Source organism: Aulonocara sp. 'chitande type north' Nkhata Bay, linkage group LG14 (assembly GCF_057382095.1).
Source record: "Aulonocara sp. 'chitande type north' Nkhata Bay isolate Kocher_YH1m ecotype deep benthic linkage group LG14, A_spYH_male_GT1.1, whole genome shotgun sequence".
Taxonomy (NCBI): Eukaryota; Metazoa; Chordata; class Actinopteri; order Cichliformes; family Cichlidae; genus Aulonocara; species Aulonocara sp. 'chitande type north' Nkhata Bay.
In genome coordinates, this window is record NC_141357.1 from 27402921 (window position 1) to 27426036 (window position 23116).

The 23116-nt window shown below is 39.3% G+C and overlaps 2 protein-coding genes across 6 annotated transcripts in view; one reads left to right on the forward strand and one right to left on the reverse strand.

Annotated features, from left to right (window-relative positions):
- The window catches only part of LOC147314805 (roundabout homolog 2), a 106552-nt gene extending 85160 nt beyond the window's left edge, over nt 1-21392 (reverse strand). For both annotated transcript variants that reach the window (XM_086261844.1, XM_086261843.1), the window contains exon 1: nt 20609-21392. In XM_086261844.1, the coding sequence (XP_086117970.1) occupies nt 20609-20816 (208 nt within the window). In that variant the 5' untranslated portion in view covers nt 20817-21392. The remainder of the gene's footprint in view (nt 1-20608) is intronic.
- Nucleotides 18283-23116, forward strand: part of esamb (endothelial cell adhesion molecule b) — a 63819-nt gene continuing 58985 nt past the window's right edge. For all 4 annotated transcript variants that reach the window (XM_086261846.1, XM_086261848.1, XM_086261850.1 and 1 more), the window contains exon 1: nt 18283-18719. In XM_086261846.1, the coding sequence (XP_086117972.1) occupies nt 18665-18719 (55 nt within the window). In that variant the 5' untranslated portion in view covers nt 18283-18664. The remainder of the gene's footprint in view (nt 18720-23116) is intronic.

A 23116-nucleotide genomic window follows, 5' to 3' on the forward strand; every position in this document is an offset into this window, starting at 1 on the left:
CGACCTTTGGCCAGGTTGAAGCCAGCTTCATCAACGAACACTAGGATGTGAGGGGTTTCGTTGCCTTCTAATGCCATTATTCTCTACAATAGAATAGAAATAAATCTAATCAGTCAAGTAGAGACAGATACTGCAGGGAGGATCTAAAGTACTGTAAAAACAGGGAGTGGACAACTGAAGACAATTTCTAGGCAAAATGCTCTAGTCACACAAAGCTGGATTCTGAAGGTAAAAAGGATAACGCAAAACAAAAAAACAGTGGTAACCATGTCTTACTGTAATAGTGTTACAATGATAGACAACCAGTAGTTGACTTACATGCACATACTGGTACCGCAGCCCTTTCACTCCGTCAGTTTCTCTCAAATGGTACCCCGTAAATCTGTTTCATGGTCATCTGAGATGTGGGAAACTGCTCCTTCGTTAGTTCTACTTTCACCTGATTGATTGTCAAGTACTGTCGTAACTTTATCAAATGTTCCAAGACATACTTTCATGGTATTATATCTCTGACTAATTTTGACAGTTGAACAGACAATTGTGCATATGATGACTTATACACTGAAACCATGCTGATATGTTTTGGAGTGAGTGACCATTTCACTGAAAAATCAACTAATCAGTTTAGATCACCAAGATCTATTTATTTGGAAAATGTGCTAAATGTGGGCTCATTGTGCTAACTGTAGCTACTTGTACATAATCATTTGAAAAGAAGCACAGAGTCACTTGAGACATGTACTAAAGCATTTGCAATTTGATAAAACCAATGAGAAATGACATTCTGTTGTGAACAATTGCAAGGTGGTTTGGAGATTTGTCCATGTTATTTTGAGAATGTCATCTCGGTTTCAAGAAATGAGCCAAACCAATCGAGAAAAACTGTAAAACAAAAAAGGAGTCACGCAGACAGCGTCAAAAACTCAAAAAGTATGGGGAGAACTTGATGGGAACTTTTACAATGGTGCCAGGTGTTAATTATGAGTTTTTAAAGTCAAAGTTAATGTAAGATTAATGTAAGATTATTTTATTAGCTTAAGTTTTGAAGAACTTGTTGTTCTAACACACTCATATACAGTTAGACAGACAGACAGACAGACAGACAGACAGATAGATAGATAGTAGGGGTGCAACGATACACAAAATTCACGGTTTGTTTCGGTTCGATACTTTGGTGTCAAGGTTCGATATTTTTTCGATACAAAAAATGTTCATGCTTTTTTAATTTGTCATTTATTAAAATTATAAATATATATTTTAACTCAAAAGTACAGTTTTTAAATTTAATGTTGCTGAAACAACAAAGGGATAAAATAATAAATCTATCTGATCGAGAAATCCCTCATCTTTGGAAAAGAGAGTTTATTACAGAGAAATGGCTCTTTCCAAAATAAAAGCTATACTATACTCTTCTTCTGGGCTATATTCTCAGCAGCATATTAAACATATCAGGTCCCCATAAGGAGAATCATGTGCTAACGGCTGTCTAAACGACTCGGGTAAAGTTTGTAGCATGCGTGCTTGTTGTTTTTGTCTGCTTCCACTTGTCTTTGCACTAAGATGATGTCGGCGTAAATGTGCAGTCATATTAATTTTGTTCCCACTAGTTCTGTCAGCGTTAATCTGAAATGACGTTAATGCCACAACACGGCAAATCTCAGTTAACGAGCTACCGCGGATCGCCCCGTGCATGGGGCTGGACGGCGTCAACACGTTAACAAGCTAACTGCGCTAACGCACTAGTTCCCACAAATTGAGCATTGCGTGGCACATCCAACATACTGTTTTACTTTTGTCCATGACGCGCTTACCTTCAGGGTCTATGGAGCCCCGCAAGGGACATGGGAGAAAAAAAAATTAAGAAAAAAATTAAGACGGACTTTTGCGAGATCTCGCAAAACAAACTCGGGATCTCGCATTCTTCGGAGGCCAACAGGGAGGTCAAGGCACGATGTGCCGGGAGAGCGGTGTTCCTCCCGGCTGTAGTAGGTCTCAACCTCCCGTTAGCTTCAAGATGGTGGGTGTCAGATCTCCGAAAACGTCGGAGCACTTTTGCAAATATGTGATGTCTTGTAAACCGAGCAGATATCTGACGTTTACACAACTACATTCATGCCTCAAAATATCTTAAAAGTGTATTTTGTGACCCAGAAAGAGTAATATTACAACTAAGTAGCTGCCGCCATTGTTGGAATTCAACTTTTGCGAGATCCCGAGTTTGTTTTGCGAGATCTCGCAAAACTTTTGCAAGATCCCGAGTTAGTTTTGCGAGATCTCGCAAAAGTCCGTCTTAATTTTCTTTTTCTCCTATGTCCCCTGCGGGGCTCCATAAGGGTCATACTTCACATGAAGACCAAAATAGTTCCAAAGGCCAGATCTGAATGAGGGTGGGGGAGGTTCAATTTGCCATGTTGCAATGAGCTTAGCTTCTGTCTTGCTAGCTTGCGCTGTGCTCAGTGGATCTGCGCTCGACAGTGCAGCCTAGGCAGAGTAGTCGAACGGAGATCCACTGAGCTCTCAACACAGACAGCATCGTCAGAAGGAAAGTTGATGAAATAAATTAAAAATGTTGTATTGTTCGATACATATGCGTACCGAACTGAAAGCACTGTATCGAACGGTTCAATATCGATACGAGTATCGTTGCACCCCTAATAGATAGATAGATAGATAGATTTCCCAAGATTGTGTGTGTATATATGTGCGTGTTAATCCTTGTAACACTCAACAAGGGGGTCTTTTCTTTTCTTTCTACTCAGTATCTTTTTTCCCCTTTTAGGATTAAGCAGGATTTAAGGTGACACTTGGTCTTTTTTTCCCTTTTGCTGTGGGTGTGTGTGTGTATATGTGTGTATATGTGTGTGCTGACAGTACAGGGAGGTACAGATGGTGGGATATGGCAGTCTGTCTGACTGCGGTGAAGAATGTGAGATTCAGCTGTCGGCCTCTCACCACCCCCCCGGCTCTGACCTTATGTGGCTCTGATCACCGTCTGGCTCCATCTCATTATGACAAACTCCATACTGTTTCACTTTCGCAGCAGCCACAGCACTTACCAAAAAAAAAAGAAAAATCTCGAATCTTGCTGATAAAAGCTGACATCCCTCTCAGGATGTTTGGATCCCATTCGCTGCCACTAATTAAGCTCCTCTTATCTCTTTTTACATGATCGAGGGTCCTCTAGCTGCTGACCTGCTAAGATATCTTGTCAGCAGATTTCATTAGTCACAGGAGCAGGGGTTTTGTTTCCCCGGTGTGTGTATGTGTGTGTGCTGTATGTGTGTGTGAGAAAATAGCCGGGGGGACTGTAGAGTTTATTTATAGGCTGAGTGTCACAGCAGCACGGGGCCAACAGCAGAAAGTCATTTACATTCAATGCACCAGAGTGCAAAGGTAAGCAGCTACTACTGCACCAACATTTGACTCAAGAGCTTTTTTTTGTCTTCTTAAATCTGCTGCGACCCTGACCAGCAGAGGGAGCAATACATGGCAACGTGGCTCCCCCTTTGTCACGCTCTTAAATGGTGCTGTCACATTATATTGTTTTAGAGTGGTTTGAACTGAGCACGTGGCTGGAAGAGCCCTGGAGGAGCCCTGGCTCCTGCTGCATCTGATAAGCTTATATAAAAGGAGCCTGCATGCGGCTGCTTACAGTACAGTGCACTGTGTGATGAATGTTACAGCTTCTATCTGCTCATTTAACATGTATTTTTAATCCCAAGCCATCCTTCATGCACTTCAGACAGAATGACAGACAGGCACTGCAGAGATCAATAATTTGCAGTGTGCTGCCTTCACTTTAAATAATTGTCTTTCCCAGTAGTCACATCTTCTCCATCAGAACTCTTATAATGCCTAAATAGATTAAAAGTTAGTCTTTATGAAAACAAATAAAGTCGAATTACCAGCTCATAAGTCTTACTTATTAATTCATTACTGCTCCTTTAATGACTTTCATATTAGGAGGAGATTCGGTTACCAGCTCATAATTTTGATTTACTGGGGATCCACATTAGAATCTGTTGGACGTTAGTTTTACTAAAAGATGCAACTTATCAGCTTAACATAAAAAACATGAGCAAAAAAGCTGCGTGAAAATTTGATGTTGTGCCATTCTTCTGGCTTAATTAAACGAAGCACTGACAGTGTAGTTTTGTTGGTTCTTTCAGCTTCATTAAGATGGTTTGTTTGCTCAAGCCTCAGTCGTATTTAATTTCCGGTTTATTTGATTTATCGGATTATTTGATTCATCTATTTACTGAATTTTGTTAGTTGTTTGAACTTACGAAAATTGATTTCAACACAGCTTGTGTCACGTGATGGGGCGGATTTAACAACCACAGTCCTGTTTAAAAAAGAAGGCTTTCCCAGGACTCTGTGGGGAAAAAGCTAAGTGCAGATCTACTGCTTCCATAGGAATTAAGAGTGTCAGAGGCAGCCAAAATCTGCCAGCTAATCACTTGACTTGAAGTGTGAGCACCTGTATAAACGCAGAGGTTTTGGGAGTTTGCTGATCTCTAGCATTCAGGTGTAAGTGAATGCTACTTTTCCAAGAGTGGATGTCCCAGAAAATTCACCCATGTGACGCTCAGACAAACTGCAGAAATCCCAAGAGATAAATCTTAAAACAACAGCACGAAAAGAAAAAGACTGCGGAAGTATGACTTGTTCACATGGGTTGGCAGGAGAAACCGTTAGATTAGATTTGCAAAGTCACTGAACAAACCACAAGACGTCTGGAACAAGGTCCTTTGGAGGGTTTGTTTTGCAGACACAGGATCTGGGCACCTCGCAGTCACTGAGTCAACCATGAGCTCCTCAAGAGTCAAATGTGAGCCTGTCCAACAGCAACAACGATCACATGCACGGGCAGTAAATCTACAACAGAATGGATGAAAATCACGTTCCTGCAATGACCCATGATCAAAGACCTGAGCCTGATTGAAATGTTGTCGTGCGAGAGCTGCGCATAAACGAATACCAACAATCTTCAATGAACTGAAGCAACTTTATAAAGAAGAGTGGGCGAAAATTCCTCTGCAACGATGTGAGAGACTGATGAAATCACACAGAACACAATTACTTCAGATTATTGGTGCTAAACGTGGTTCTACAAGCAACTGAATCAGAGAGAAACTTTTCTAAGAACCGCGTCGAGTCCTGTGAAAGCTTCTTTTGTATATGACTGCATAACATCACATTGATTAAAGGCTGTAAATATACATCAGGAAGAACTTGTAGCTGCTCCTCTTGGAGCTTTGAATCACTCTAAGCACATCCATCTCTCAGTTTTTACAGGGGGCTCAATCAAATTAACTTTCATCGTGGTTAGTACTGTGTTTATTATTATGCAAAGATGCAACAAAGATGTACCGAAAACAAACTTGCTTTCATTGTGAATGTTTTCTTCTAACTACAAAAAAAAATTCAACCTTTAAATTTAACCTTTACCCAAGAATATACGGTGGGGAGTAAATCTGCGTCTTTTACCAGAATGAGTCAAGTGAATTCTCAGTAGTTTATTCATTCGGTTGATCGTTTCAAGGTAAAGGTGAGAACAGTTCGTGTTTATCACTCCAGAAGTATCTCTTAAACACAAATTATGATGTGTTGAAGTTATTTTTTTTAAATAAGTAACACAAAAAACCAACCTTGGGATGTCTCCAAGTCAGAAGATTACAGGTCAGCAGGTTGATTAACAGCAGAAACTTGCTGGAGAAAAAGGTTTGTTTTTGGCATGTTTCAATTCATTGATTGGATCTGCTTACAGAGCAAAGGGACGCTGGGAGAGAAGCTATAGTAGTTGGAATATATAGGCAAATAAACTGAATGTATACAGACCAAAATAATGTAAGTAGTAGTCAAAAATTGGTCTATTTTTGTCAAGTAAAAATAAAAATGTCTGCATTTATATCTTTCTTTTCCAGGCAGAAAATTGGCTCCATCTCCTTGTCTTATCTCTGTTGCTACACAAGCTGTAATCCATACATCCATGCATGCATATTTACAGCTTAAAATTCACATCATCAGCGCCTCATTTCTGTCACAAACGTCCCGCCATAACATACGATAACATACGTGGTTCTGAGCTTTTTGTTATATACATATTCAGGGGCTCAGACAGCAGTTTGCAGTGTAAGTTTTTTCCTGTTGTTTTAGGGGAAATCATGTTTTATGGAAAAGCAATTAAAATGTAACTTGTTTTACGGGATTGTGAAATGCAGACTAGATTCGATGAGCTCCACTTAACAGTATCTACTGAATCTGATATTTGCAGAAATGAAGGGAAAAAAGTGTTCTCAGTTTCCAGATCTTCAGCCACTGATTGCTTGGTACAAATAGAACTCTCATGTAATTGCCACTTATATTTGAGAGCCCATTTATCTCATCTGCCAGACTGCATCACGGGCCTCAAGTCTTGCTTCTCCACCATGTTTCACAGTGATAATACTGTCAGTGTATCACATATGTAATATGTAATACATTTGCCAGATATAAAACACACACCATGTGCTGTGCGTGGACATGTTTTTCTCTGTTTTTCTTTTTTGTGTGTTTTCTGCAGCAGTTGTGTGAAGCCAACAATGACCTTGTGCAACAAGGCTCACGAAGGAGTGAAAGAATAAACAACAAAAGGGAGGAAAGGGTCTTTTCAGCGTGCACACTAAGCAGCAGCTGATTCCAGCAGAGGCTCAGGGGAGTCCTCTGCTGGCCTCAATTCATAAGTGCACCTGTTTTCTTTGACACGGAGGCTGCATAATCTCACCGAGGTACCAGCACTGCTACAGCTCTGATTGGTTTCCATGCTTGCACTAGTTGTCAAATGTCCCTTCTAAGAATATCTCATTATTGGGAAATTAATAATCTGCTCACAAAACCCAGAGGCATCAATAAATATCAGCATGCGTGCATGCAGGAAACAACAGCAGAGATGCTACCAACAGATTTTCATTATCACTTAATTAGAAAATGGAGAAACTGACTTATTCAAAGTAAACTGATAGAATTACTTACAATTCTATCATTTTGGGAACAAAATTATGAACAATGGATCTTAAATATATCCATGTTTTAGTAATGTAACAGTAATGTGAATGTGAAGCCATAAAAATGTTATAAAAATTTGAAGATGTAATTTTAACAGTTAGTTTTCTTTGGTTTTTGAGAGTTATGTACATTTTATCATTATTGGGGGGGTTTGTTACTTTTATTGCTTTAAGCTTGCATTGCATTTGGCATTTTTGTATCACATTAATTTGCATGATTTATATCAGAATATTTCTTACAGTTCAATAATCACAGAAGCTTGGCCATCAGATCAATTTACTTTTGATGAGTGAAAAAGAACTACATAGAAACCCTGCAGCAAGCATACATTAAAAAACAAATTTTAATTTAATTCATTAGCAATTAAAAGCAGGTAGTAAAGCAGGTCATGAATTATCATTAAGAAGGAGCAGATTTTTCAAAGCTTGTGGTAACAGTCGATAACCATGTGCTAACTGACCAAGGATCTGAAAAACCGATCCCTATAATTCAGGGAGAGGATATTAAAAGTCACCGCAGTGCTTTCAACATGAAATTTCCAATGTTTGAAATGTCACAGAGAAAGCAAAAACAATGTGAGCTGTGGATGCCAAAATCTGCAAGATCATGAAAACATCTATAAAGGAACTGCAGGATGGCTTAGGTAATACACTGTGGGGCACTTTTCTGCTGTACGGTTATGATACACAAACATCACCTACAAGGAAGAACCACCAAACAGAAACTTTTTTTACAACAGCACATGCGCAACGTAACATCCGAGTGGATAGATGTGCAAAAATCGCTTGAAAAACTGGGGGAAAAGCAAAGTGTTGACATATTGAATTTTGATTTATTTCATTATAGGCCAACGAAGGTTCTGCTCAGCAGTTCCTAGTATAAAGAATCAAACATGCATTGCAGCATACTGGAAACAAATAATGCACTGAAATTTAGTTGGTCTTACATCTACTAGCCACTTCATTAGTTACACCTATTCATCTGTTTGTTAACTAATATAAAATCAGCCAATCACACGGCAGCATGTCAGAGCATTTAGACAACAACATTTTGAAGCTCAAACTGAGAATCAGAATTGGGAGGAAATGGGATTTAATAGGCTGGATTGAGAGATATTGGAATCTTCCCACCCAATCATCTCTAAGGATTACAGACATTACTCTCAAAAGGAGAAAATACCCATGAGGAGCTGTTCTCTGGCTGAATAATGTTATAGAAGTATTGGTGTAAGGGATGTTTTCTGGCTTCTTAGTACTAACTAAGTATCTACAACCTACCTGAGTATTGCTGCTGTCGCCATCTTCTGATGGCTGCTTCCAGCAGGATAACACACTAAGTCACAAAGGTCAGATAATCTCAGACTGATTTCTTGAACATGACAGTGAGTTCAGTGTACTCAAATGACCTACACAGTCACCAGGCTTCAATCTAATAGAGCACCTTTAGGATAAGGTCCACAGGAGAGATCATGAATGTGCAGCAAACAAAGTGCTAACAAAGGCAATTTTTAGTTGTAAATACAGGAAACAAAACGGCTTCCAGAGCATCTATAGCTGTTCTTCATTTGTGCAACAGTAAACTGTACACTGTAAAAAAAAAAATCCTAAAAAAACAGTAATATTCCAGCAGCTGGGTGTTATTTTAATACCAGAAAATAACAGAAAATAACTTTCTCATAAAAATACGGTTATTTTCAGTAATGACAATACAGTTTGTTGCCCTAATTGTACATGGGATTTTGCCTTTTTCAAGTGCTTTTAAATATTAAAGTAGGAACATTTTAATGTGATCAAACAATGAAATTACCTATAAACAAGGTCAATGAATGCAGCAATATGAATAATAATACTTAAATGTACAGAAATATACAGTTGGTTTAAATAATAATGGATTGCATTTATATAGCGCTTTTCGAGACCCTCAGAGCGCTTTACAATGCCACTATTCATTCACTCTCACATTCACACACTGGTGGAGGCAAGCTACAGTTGTAGCCACAGCTGCCCTGGGGCAGACTGACAGAGGCAAGGCTGCCATATCGCACCATCGGCCCCTCTGGCCATCACCAGTAGGTGGTAGGTGAAGTGTCTTGCCCAAGGACACAACGACCCAGACTGTCCAAGCCGGGGCTCGAACCGGCAACCTTCTGATTACAAGGCGAACTGCCAACTCTTGAGCCACGATCGCCCTAAATAACAATGATAATAATAATTATTTGATGTAAAAAAAATTTGATTTTATATATTTTTCCATAGCATTACATTTGAATTTAACAGTTCAATCTTTCAAATAACAGACAAATATTTGTGAAATTATGATACATTTGTGAATGTATTTTGACAATCTAAATATGCATATGTACAGACAAATACATTTAAAAAACAAGAAAATTATGTTTTATTACATTTACAGTGATTTTACGTTAATTTACACTTGAAATGTAAAATCACAGTCTATTTATGTAAATTTAATGATATTCTTAAAAAAACAGTATAAAACTGTAAAATACACAGTAAAAACACTTTTATATTACAATTTTTTTACAGTGTAGTTATTTGGGTTTTGGTCAAACAAAACAAAACATTTAAACATGTAGTTTTTTATCTCATGATACTCAGAAGCTGCACAGATTCCTTTAACCATTTTATGACACAATGTTATAGACCAAATGATTAGGTATGTAATAGTCTAATTGAGAAAATAATGACACATAATAAGCCCAGGTTTTTGATACTGTGACAGCGTGTCTCCTTCTTTCCTCAAACAATCACTCTTTTATTTTTTCACAAAAGAAAAAACAGAAAATTGGGCTCTTTCAGAGACTTCTCCTCCCATTGCACAAGCAGCATCTGTACTGAAATGTGTCATTTTGCCCAGTATTGTATCGACATGTACAGCGAGTGCACTTTTTTCTATCTATCTCAGCTCACTGCCAGCAACTTTCAGATAGAAGTTATTAAGAAGGGGCTGCTGTAAAGGACAGACATTTTAATTGACTCAGAGTACAATTGACAAAGCTCAGAGGGCAGTTCTCATATTAGGAATGTCTTTATGTGCTGTTTTTGTTACCCCTGGAGTTTAATCTAGTCTGAAGGAAATACTTTGAAGGAACAGATTTGGGTTCAGTGTTAGGAAGGCGAGTCTCAGATAGGAGCATTTGTTTTATTTCAGGCTCTCTGACACGTGCGGCATCACAGGGAGAGCTCAAACAGATGCACTGCTAGCATGAAGCAAATTGCCTATTAAGATTAAATCAGAATGTTTTCAGCCTTTGGAGAGAAACTGAACAAGGATGGTGCACTTTCACAGCATGACTTTCCTGACTCACATTACAGTAGACTTACTTCTGACTACAATTAATGTAAATTGCACATTCAAACTTACAGAGAAGGGTTGGGAATGTGAGACACTGTGCTGCACAAGTAGAACTGTATTATCTCCCTTTGGAGGGAAAAAAAAACACAAAAACAAAACTTAGATGCATGTCTCCGGCTCAAACAAGGTCATTTTGTATATTCTGTATGCTCGTCAAAATCTAATCTTCTCTGTAGTGACGGTAAAGAGTGATAAATGATAGAGGGCCTATTATACTCAGGGTTCATATCAGAAAACCTGTGGCAGACATCCAGCTTCACACACACAAACACACACACACAGCTTCTGTTAGAGTGCTGTGTCCAGGCTGCACAATATGAGCTTGTCACTGTGACTCATACATTTTTAATGGAAATGTAGGAGGGAAGCAGTCGATGTCCACAGTAAACTAATAGCTCTAACAGTGAGAATTCCTCAAACTCCTGTCATCTCTACACTCGGATGTTTCCAGCATGTTATCGGGAACAAAGGAGGAGTTAGTCTTTGTATGCAAATGTACAGAGCTGTGCCACTCTTTGTTTTTTTTAATATTTGCTTGGAAAATGGGAAATAAGTGGAGCAGTTTATTTTTAAAAAATGTGTAAAAAAGCACAGAAATACAGTATTTAAGGAAAAAACTGAGCTTTTACAATCCTAACAAGCTTGAAATATTTGGTATGACCACCTTTATTCTTCAGCACAACCTGAACACTCTCAGGCAAGCTTTCTTGTAATTTCTAGGGAGGTCAATCCATGACTGATCCATGAAATATTTGGCATACATCAGTGTTTTCGTCCTGTTTTCCTTCTTTATAAGTGGCTTCTTGACAGCCAGCCTTCCACTGACAATGTATCTGATAAGGTCAGATGCATCTCTCAGGTCCTGTGTCAGGTGTTATTTTCCTGTTCCTGAATTAAAATAGTTTTCAGATGCTGTTCATTTACTATGGACACTTATTCGTTTGTCCTCCACTTGTCCTGTTGTCTAAAAATATAGCAGGTTTTCAGATAATAGCTTTTTGGGAATCAGAGAACAAATGATGTAGTTTGTGCCACAGGCTGCTGGTAACAACCTGCCTAAAGATATATTGGTTTTGTGCTAAGATGCCTGTTATGTTTACCACAATACCCGTTTATCCCTCGAGTTAGGACCTTTTTTTTCTTGAATGAATCATAGGTCAATCTTAAGTGGCTCAACAAACAGAAAAAGGCAGGTACATACATGGTCAGGACAGAAAGAGGATGAAAAAGCAGCTGCTAGCTAAAGAAAGTGTGGACTATTGCTGACGAGCATAACAATTAGGCTGATTGGAGGCACAGTATAAAGTAATGTTTCTTAAATGTCTCTGCTTTTAGTGTGGGGAGATGTTAAAAGTTACCTATGCAGCACAAATTAAAGTGTTGCTTTCATTTTATGAAGGCCTGGCTGTTGAAAAGGTCATTGAAGTAACCATTGTCTGTGTATACAAAGATCTAGTGTAGGTGGATTTAATGCCATTCTTCGAAATATCACATCCCTCAAAAAGCTATTATCATTATCTTTATTTATTCATTTTCAAATAAAATTGCAGCATGGGCAGAGGGTTGTCAGAAAAGCAGTTATCAATGAAAAGCCGCTTCTCTATCAGGACATATAAGGAGGCCAAAGCTGCTCCACGGAAATGTTCAAAGATCTGTAAGATCCCGTTTTAGTTGGGGAAATAGAAATTAAGCCACGACATGCAGTGAATGTGACACAGCATAACACAATAAGTCAACAGCATCGCAGAGGGGTAAAGAACAAATGTATTATCAGCGATACTAAACTGTAAATTTGATTATGTGTGGATCTAGAAAGCATTTGCATATTTGTTTTCTCTCTGATTTGAGGCCGGTGTTAATGTGGAGCATGAAATGCTATAGAAACATTAGACTCTTTCACAGGGCTTGAATTATTTCAGATGCTATTCGAGGAACTTAAAATGCACATTTCCTGCTCCCCAAATGTCAATTGTCCAAATGCTATATATGCTCATTTTAAATAAAAATATTCAAAGGCAAGAGAGCCTTTTATTTACACTGTGGATGCACTGTTTTATCAGATGGAAACACTGCTGTCTTCTGTCCTATTTTATACACTTAGCTCATTAAACAGCCTTAACTGGGTGTTTTAGTCCTAAAATATGTAAATGCCTCTTTGCGTGCTTTAATATTTGAGTTAGCGTTAGCAACAGCACTGTGCATGTTGTCATGATAATGTTAGCATTTAGCTCTAATGCTAACTTTATTTAGTACATACACACTTACAGAAATTGGCAGGTTTGAGAAACCAGTGTTGGTTTCAGACTCTTATTCTTCAGATCTGCCACCAATGAAATGCTTGCTTTCATCAGTCATAACTATTTCTACAAATCACATCAAGGCCACAAAGTGTTGAGGTGAGATAAACAACTTTTCAGTTTTGCACTTTAGAAAAAAGAGCGATGCCAGAGAGCGTTTGATGGAGATCAGATTCCGTTTTTAATATAAAAATTTGAAGTCTGTGATAAATAATGCTAACTAGCTAACATTATTTTAGGTTTTTCATAATGTGGAAGGTTCAGGCTCCTTCAGCAAAAACTTACTTTGCATTTTACAATAATTTATATTAAATGCATTCATTGGTCACTTCATTAAGTATGCCTGTTCATCTGTTTCTCAATAGAAATATGCAATCATCTAGTCATGTGGCAGCAACTCAAAACATTTAGACGTGTTTAAAGTTCAAATCGAGCAACAGAATGTGGAAGAAGTTGATTTAAGTGAATTTGAACATGGTCGTTGGTGCCAGGCTGCTCTAAATATTTCCAAAACTGCTAATCTAGTGGGATTTTCTAGACTTTACAGAGAATGGTCCAGAAAAGAGGAAATTTCCAGTGAGTGGCAGTTCTTTGTGCAAAAATGCCTTGTGGATGCCAGAGATCAGTGGAAAATGGCAAGACTGCTTCAAGCTGATAGAAAGGCAATATTAGCCCAAACTTGTTACAACAAACGTAGATGCAGAAGAGTATCTCTGATTGAAAAAGCATAATGAACCTTTAAAGCATCAGGGGACCACACTGGGTGCCACATGTATTAGCCAAGTACAGGAAACTGAGGCTACAGTTATCAATGAGTCACAATAGATTGGACAATAGAAACATGAAAATGATGAGTCTCAGTTTCCGCTGCAACATTTAAATGATAAGGTCAAAAAGTGGGAGGCAGGATATTTATGCTTCTGCTCTACCACATTTTATAGCATTGTTATTATTACTATATTACATTTTTAATTTTAAAGCTATTTATTGTGGACAAAATTTTTTACTGATCACTAATAGTAATAATATTCCGGTAATATATACAGCACTTCTACATGTTTGCATTAGGTAGCTGAATTATATTTGATGCTTATACTTTTGTGTTAGGTGAAGTTTTATATGCAAGACTTCTATCTGCTTTATTGACAGTGACAGACTATGCATTAGCCTGGGAATGAGATCTATATTAAAGCTGAGATTTGATTTGCTCTGGTTGAAATAAAATAAAACCACCCACTCTTACTGACACAGCACTGTAATCTTAATAGACACCAAACCCTGTTAGAATGAAATATGATTAAACCAAAGATCAAAATAAAATCAAGAACAGCACCTTCAGCCCACTGATTTCTGTTAAAAATACTTCATGGCATTAAAGTCTTCTTCTGTGAGTAGGATATAAAGTGAAGTTTCAGTGGTCAAAGACTGTGAATTAACAATAAAGTCAATAGGCGGAATCCCTGCTGTGGCCTTTTCTAAGAGGACATGTTCTCAGCGTGCTGTCACGTGGATTTCCTCTGGGTGTTTGTCCACAGACATTCAGGTCAGGACCTGACACTAAAAACTGCCAACAGGTACAAACATGAGCCTGAAAGATTGTCTGTCAATCTGTATAAGCCCTGTGAGGGACTGCTGACCTGTCCATGCTTTTATTTTTTCCTCCAGCCAAAAAAGGTAGAGGCGATGAGTAAACACACAGAGGCGCTGCTCCTGTGTTCTGGGTGTTCTCCACTGGGTGGCACAAAAGACTCAGCTGCCCTGAACACTTTGTAGAAATCCAAGCAATCCATCATATAGTGTTTTACAGTCTCCGAGGAGAGCAAAGTGCAAAGATGTCCAGTCATGCGATCTAGAAGTGTACAGTCAAGGCTAAGCCCGTTTTCTCAACCTGGCAGCGAGATAGCAGCACCTCTGACAGTCTTAACAATGGACACATTGAGGGAAACTGTCGGGAGGAAATTTCCTCATATAGATAGCCACAGAAAGAGACACAAATCAACCATAGAAATATTTCTCGGACTAAACGCCAGCCAAGATTAGATTCTGTCATTTCAGGGTCTTTTGTGCAGCCATTTATCACGTGCACACACTGCATGGAAGCACAGGTGTGGGAGTCGTCCAACATTTTTGCTGAATTAAGGTCTAAAATGTATCTGACCCACTGGAAATGTTGCTCATTGAAGGGGAACTGTATGCTTTAACATGCAAGCTGTGCAGTTTCGTACCAGTGCTTCTTTCACACCAGAATCAATTACTCACACATGACAGCTACATCGATTTTTTCTGATGCGTCTATGATTTCTACATCTTTCCCACTCACTGACACACAACGTGAACATAAAAGTCTGCAGTTAATACTCAACTCAGGCTGGTGTAAAACCAGTTTGTAAATATCTTAATATCGTAACTACTACATCAACAAAAATAAAAACTTTAGTTGAATTAATCTCAGTTCAATTCAGTTTTATTTATAATGCTGCCAAATCACAACACCTGCCTCAAGGTGCAGTCAAAAACCCCAACAATCTTAGAGACCCCCTCAAGACCCCTTATGAGCAACTCCTTTGGCGATAGCTGGAAGGAAAAACTCCCCTTAAACAGGAAGAAACTGCCAGCAGAACTAGTTACAGGTAGTAGCAATAGGAGTAGGAGATTAATAATAACTACTGATTAAATGCAGAGTGGTATGTAAATATAAACAGTAGGTGGAATAAAGGTGAAAGAAGAAGAAACGCTCAGTGAATCATGGGATGAGGCCACCAACACATTTTAAATAGACTTCTGTGTCAGGCTGAATAGCACTGAATCGTACTGTACGTGTGTATTCTGTATGGATAAGATGGCACTCACAAAGGGTTTTCAGTAGATCCAACAGAGGGAGGACAACAGACTCTGCAATATGAGAAGCACATAAATAAATCAGGTGTCTAACTTCCTGTATGACAGACGAAAATAAATTAAAAACCAAAACAACACAAACATGTTTCAGCCTTTGAATGAGCTGTGCCGCCCATCAAGCGTGTTTACTGGTGAACCTTGGTGCATGCTAAGATGATGGAGTGATATCACAGAGCTTAATATCATGTAATAAATCCATTATATTCCATTAAAAATGCAACACATTGACCCACCTGCATGAATATTTCACCTGGTAATGCATTTATTGTGAGAACAGCTTGGGTCTGTGACCACATTACATTACTCCTGTAGAAGTGGCTGGGTAGACTTTGTGCAACACTCACCTGTGACACGCGATTCTGCTCTGAATTAGACCTTGTAATGCATGAAATAATACATGATGAATGAGTGGGAATTACATTTAAATGGATCTGTGTAAAAGTTCCTGTGAGGACATTATTATTTTTTCAGTGTTACAAGACCAGGCGTGCCACCAGAACTTGTTAGGATTTACTTGCAACTGCTGTAATCAACATGTTTATATCAAATCAGTCTATGGCTAACGGGAAAAATGTTGCTCGTAGTGAACTCACTCTTCTTCTCTGATGTAGCTTTACTGTTTAGGTTCACGCTCACTGCTGTATTAATCTGTTTTTATTGAAAGAGTTTTAAACCCCCACTATGCACCTGCAGGCACAGTGAACGGCTGTCAGATTAATATAGAGTAACTCCAAGTCAATTCACATCTGCTACATGTCTAAATAGGAAATAAATTTGTAGCAACCTAACCAGAGATAACGCTGATTTACGCAGGCATTTTGTTGTAATTTCATGAATTACCCCTTCATACCATTGTGAAACATTGTTGTTGTTGGACTTCTGACCTCGCTGCAGAGATTTACCAGCATGTGTCAGTGTGTGTGAGGCCACGCTTCTGCAGTTTCGAGTGTGGCAAAGCACACGTCTGACCACACCTGTCAAATACAGACTTTCACTCAGACGGGGGGCCATGAAGGCCATGCGGCTTGTGCAGTTTGTTTCCTAATGTTTCTGCTTTTGCGACAGCGTGTCGGTTTTCTGCATTTTTATCCTGTGCAGGGCAGAGAAAGTTTTCGGTCCATTTACGGGGGAAACTGGATGAAACAAATGCAGACAATCCCTCTTTCATTAAAGTTTGACATTTCTCGTTGCTTTTGCAAACCCGCTTTTAAATCTTTTAACAGACTGTTAAGGAAGAAAACATTATAGTGTATATGACCTTATTTTTTTAGGCTGGTTTGATTCTTTTCAGTCCAACATATTCCTTGAGTGTCATTGTGGCTTTTGGTGATATGAAAGAATAATACGCTGTATAGTTCATAAAATATGACTTGAGGCTTGATGTGGTGGTTTTCAGCTGTCACTGCACTCAAGATAAGATCCCTCAGTGGTGAGAGTGTGATCAGTTTCGTCAGTCATCGTCACACCAAGAATTTCTGAGGCTAGTAGTTAATTTAGTCTGGCTTGATATTCAGTGGGGTGAATTGTATGTTTGCACAGACACCAATCGGACGTTTTTGATAGGTACACGTGTTCAGTGGCTCATTAATCCAAATATCTAATCAGCTAAATACATGGCAGCAACTCAGTGGAGTTAGGCATGTTCAGGAGGACCTGAAGTTCAAAGCGAGCATCAGAATGGGAGGTAAATATGTGATTTAAGCAACTTTGAACATGACATAACCGGTGAGAATATCTTGTTTGGCATCAGAGAATGACCAGACTGCTTCAAATTGATAGGAAGGCAACAGTTATTCAAATAACTACTTGTTACAGCCAAGGTATGGACAAAAGCATGCCAGAATGCACAACATGCCAAACCTTGAAGCAGATGGGCTACAGCAACCCATCTTAGAACAGGAAGCCTGTTCACTTGGGCTCAGCAAAATTAAACAACAAGACTGGAAAAATGTTTCCTTATATGATGAGTCTCAGTTCTAGCTATAATATTCAGAGGACAGGCTCAGCATCATTTAAACACCTGAGTATTGCCGCTGACCATTTATGACTACAGTGTACCCATCCTCTGATAGATGCTTTCAGGAACACACCATTGTCATTTAGCCCGGATCATCTCAAACTGTTTTCTTGAACATGAAAATGAGTTCACTGTACTCAAATGGCCTCCACACTCACCAGATCTCAGTCTAACAGAGCACCGCTGGGAAGTGGTGGAACAGGAAACTCACATCCTAGATGTGGAGCTGAAAAATCTGCAGCATCTATGTCAAAATGGACTAAAATCTCTGTCTCCTCGTTGAATCTGTGCTGTGAAGAATTAAGGCAGTTCTGGGTCCAACCTGGTATCAGTGAGGTGCTGAAAGAAGGCCTGTGCTTACCCATAAGCCACAGAATAATACAACACCATAAAAATAAAGAGGTAAATACACACAACATTTTTGGTAAGTGGAGAATTTCTGAGAATTACTTCCAGTTACAACAGCGGTTATTATTTAACGTATGAGAGTATGAGTGGAGTCTCTGGGCGTAGAAAACTGTAAGGTGCAGCACTGATTGGTGTGCGTCCTAAGACGAGCTGCTTAAAGTTTGGAAACAGTGCGTAACCGTTGCTGAGAGGGGGCGGCACCGAGCAGTTCCAGCAGGTGAAAAAAGCGCCTACAGTTTACTGTGGGATCAGGACAAAAAGGAGCGACACACTTCAGCACAGACGTGCGGCAGAAGTAATCCCTCCATAAAGCGGACTCAGCACAGCAGCAGAGAAACAGACGGAAGTGGAACAGTTTGAATGTTTTCTTCTCTCCTGACATCCGTGGAGCGCAGGAGCGGGGGAGACGCCGGTGCGCTCCGCGATGTCAGCCGCTGTTAATGATAGGGATGGGAAGAGGAGAGGGTGCTTCGTTTGCAGACGTCGCCTCGCATGTTTGTGTAACGGACAATTAATTGTTACCTGAAGATAACTGGGCAGCACTTGTGGAAAGGGAAGTGCGAGGAGTGTTTTGGTGCCAGCTTTAGAAAAGCTGCTGGGAGCAGCCGGTGGATGTGGCACCATGGGGATAAAGACAAGACTCCAAGCCATGCTGATGTTATTGTGGATCATTCAAGGTAGGGTAATTAATCCACTCACGCTCCCTAAACCTCACAGCATGTCAGTGGCGACAAAACTATGTTTTTCTTCACTTTTATAAACATCTGAGAGCAAATAACCAACTTATCACTGATGGAAGAATTTGCTTTAATATTGAATTGTCAATGAATTAAGCAAAGAGTCAAACTCCATTGAATAAAATACTTTTTTAACTGAACATGCACGACCTCTATACACTTCTGCCTCGAAGCCGAGTGGGATTTAAAGGCGTTTATTCATTGCTCAGATTCAGACTTATTGGCAGTAACAAACAGCGAATAACCTGCTTCAGTCCTACGCGTCTTGGAAAGCTGAAACCTCTTTCCCCCTCCTACCTTAAATTTTGAATTTAGAAGCAGGGACTTTTCATTAAATATGTAATTTATATCGCTGTGGCTGCAACTGCTTATGTGTGTGTGCGTGTGTGTGTGTGAGAGTGAGTGTGTGTGTTTTTATACCAGAGGTTCCCTTTTAAGCACACAGCAGAGTACTCCTCATTTTAAGAGGGCATAATGTTGTTGCATGGTTGAATGCTCAGAAATGAATTTCAAGGAACTCAAACGTTGCTGCCTTTTTTCTCTCCCCCCCATCGTTATTGTCCCCTGTGAGGTTAAAAATAACATAAAAGCTTGAGTCTACCTGAAGGAGCCGGATGTCATTTTTGAAAATTCTAGTCAGAGAAATCCCAGCTGTCAAATTAAGAAGGCTTACCTAAGAATACTGGTCATACAGGTTTAATGTCCTGCACAGTTTGGCCCCTGTTACTGCTTTGTGTGCATGCAGTTAATGCGCAAACGTTTAAATAAATCATAGATAGTGACTGACAGACTGAAGCATTGCAAATAAAAATGTTAATGCTTTTTGAACAGCAATTTGATGCAGACAAGTTTAAATCATATTTAGCTTTTATCAGTTTGGACTGCAGTCATTTCATTTAGCTCTAAACCCTAGAGCCAAAACAAGCACAAACACACACACACACACACACACACACACACACTGATGTGCTAAAATATTATTAATTTCCTTCTGTGAATACACACTCCAATACACCATCCAGGCTCTACTCCAAAACACCCTTTAGGTTTTTCTGACTTGGCCGATCTTATTCCTGTCAACCGTGCCGCTGCATCATTTCCTACCAGATGTTGGCTTTCTCCCAGTGTGGAAATCAGAGATTGTTACAGCTTGTCTCCTTTATGTCAGGATTTGTTTGGTTCAAACTGGGGGTTTTGACTTAAAAGCAGCATCAGGAAAGACAATACTGGAACTTTATATCAATCTTAACTTACATTCAATGCTGTAATCGCTTAATAAAAACATCAGTGTTGTTCTCAAGCAGTTAGAGGACACCTGAGTTCAAATCTGTGTGGGCTTCTGCATTGGAGCTACTGTAGCGTGACATTACGTCTGCCGCGCTTTGATTTGTGCAACTGCTTTTAATGGGATGAAATGAATGAATTCAGTTTGTGCCTCGCTGATGAGAGACTTCAACCGCTTCTTGTTCTGATGATCAAATAGCTTTTTGGATTTGATCGATGGATTCCTTTTTACGTCTTGGACAGCAGCTAAGCAGCCTGTCAAACCCGTCCTGCCTGTCAGGAAAACGTCTGCCCGTCCTGACTTTAGAAGAGCAGAGAAGACTCTGTTTGTACTGATGAAATGCAGCAGCTTTATTGGCCTTGCATGAGAAGACCCGTAGCTAATTGGTCACTAAACGCTTAAATAAATCTGTTAACCCTTTACAGCCGATCGGAGCGGGCACGCTCTGTTTTGCGTAACTATTTTTAAATCCCGGTAGCTCTGCAACCACTTAAGCTAGCACAATAATTTTATGTGCATATGAAACCGGAGGAGTTGTACTTACATCTTATGCCATCAGCTTGTCCTAGGTCACAGTTTCCTTCCACATATAGCTTTGCAAAAACTGCATAAAAATCACTTGCAGCAACAAAAACATGATATTCCAGAAACAGGCTTCGCCGATCCATCAGCTGTTTGTAACACTTCCTACGTCCATCAGCGCGAACTATCACATGACCGCATGACCTGCCCGAAACCGGAAGTGACGTCATTTTGCGGAAATGTAGTTTTTTACGATCGGGGCCTTATGAGCTTGTGTTTTACTTGTTATGTGTTTTAAAAAGTTATGTTTGAGTTTATGACTTTCTGTGTCGTTTCTGGGATGCTTAGGACTCATATTGCACTGCTGGAAATAGTTTATTTTGATGCATATGCTGTTATTTTGCAAATTTGCACTATAATATTTCTTTTCGTTTTTCCTGCAGTATATAAAAATTGGTGTATTTCAAAAATAAAACTATGAAGACACTCAAAATAAATTTCCTGTGGTGGGAAACTAGTTTGTGTAACTTTTTTGTATTTACAGTTTTGAGGGATAAGCCTCTTAAATTTCTCTAACTAGAAATATATGTTAAAAAAACAAAAACGATTTTCAATTTTTTTGTAGTTTATTGCACTTTTTTGCAATTTATGTAATTACTATGCACCTAATGCAGACATATTATTAAAGTTTGGGCTATAATGGTTGTATTGATGTATAGCAACTTGAAATGCTCCCAAAAATGGCTACACAGCATGTAAAAATATAATATAAGCTCTGGCGGACTTGGTTCTATGGTAGGTCTTAAAGGGTTAATATGCTTCCTTTGGGCACCCATTTTATTTTTGATGATTTGAGGCAGATTCTGAACAATCGTTTGTACCCATTAGCAGCAGTAAATCACATCTTGGTTGTACCATTCGGTGTATTCATGCAGAAATGCACTACTCTTGCCCATTAGATATTTCAGATTGGCCTGAGGACCGTGACAAGGTGACTTGACGTGGCACCATCGCTCCCTTCTAATTTGAATGTCTTTCTCTTTGGTTTTGCTATTAAAAGAAAGTCATGTCCTCAGCCGATTGTCTTCACTGACGTCTGGTTTATGTCGTTGGTGTAAGCTGATGATTGCGAGCCAGTTATATCCCTTTTCAGAGACTAACTCCCAGAGCTTAGCGTGATTCTGATTATGTATTGCATGATTAACTAAACAAGAAATTAGTCAGTTGTGGTCCAGCTTGGAACAAACAGCATTCCTGGCAAGGCTGCTGCATGAGTATTAACTGTCAGTGCAAAGATTTGGAAGCCCTCAGAGACCACCGCAGAATGGCAAAGAAGTGTCTCAGTCTTCTTGATGTCAAAGTCAAAGCATTTGTAGATATCAGGGTGTTTGTGTCACTCCCAGCAGGAAACTCATATGAAAGTGAAGACTTCAAGAACTGTTGAACTTATTCATTTAACATGTCAATTATCTTATGAACAAAACGCAGTCATGTTTGGTTCTTTTTAAGCAGTTCAGAAAGCCAAAGCATCACATACACATAAAATTGTTGTTGTCGGTTCATCATTGCAGGAAAAACGTAAGCCCAATATCCCCTCATAGTTTACCACACTGTAGAAGCAGGAAATAAACAATATGCAAGAATGGGACTGCATCAGGCATTAGTAGTCAGTGCCACAATACCAGTCGAGTTACACAATTGTTGATGCCTAATTTGATACACAGATTGCCGAATGCGTGCAAATGATCTCAGACTAAGTTATAAACACAGACAGACTGCCAACTCTTTGGAGTCTGTGCCGATAGCACAATTCGCCTGCAGCGCTACTCTTTATAGTAAGACACTCAACTCAGCTGGTTGCATTTGGTTTTCCTAAATAAAGGCACGGTTGCTGAGTGTCTATGTCCTTTAGCAACATCACTATTGTGAAGGTTCCATTTAGATTCAGAATGGTAAGTAGTTACTGTGAATTTCTGTGTAAACAGCAGCAAATATGTGATTTCCCCCCCGATTTTTTACAGTTAGTTGCTGTATTATTATAAACAGATTGCCTGAAATTGCCAGCTTGACCCCATTCAGTCAGACTGTTGGTAGACATGATATGATAGCAGTCACTCTAAACACAACAACTGTGAGTTGCAGTCATCAAAGAAACCGTTTCAAAAGATTAAAAGTTCATACCACATGGTCACAATGATTTTGGTCGTGCTGCAGATCAAAATCATATTATTCAAGTAGAATCATTTTTATTGCCAGTACTGCTGAAATGTTTGTAAGGAAGGTTTGTCGTTCACAGCCCATGGCCACCATGTTGAAGGCCCACACTATCAAACAGGAAACGGGGGATTCCAAATTGTTTTATAAGGGGGGGGGGGGGGGGGGATTTTGGAGTGTGCCAAAAACAGAGGGGAGATTAGCACTGTTTGCAGTAGTTTTCAAATCTCTTTTAAACATCGTGAGTAAATTTGATTTTGTCTTTCTGCTTAGAAACCCTATCAATGGAAAGCAATGGATACAATGTATTTCAAAA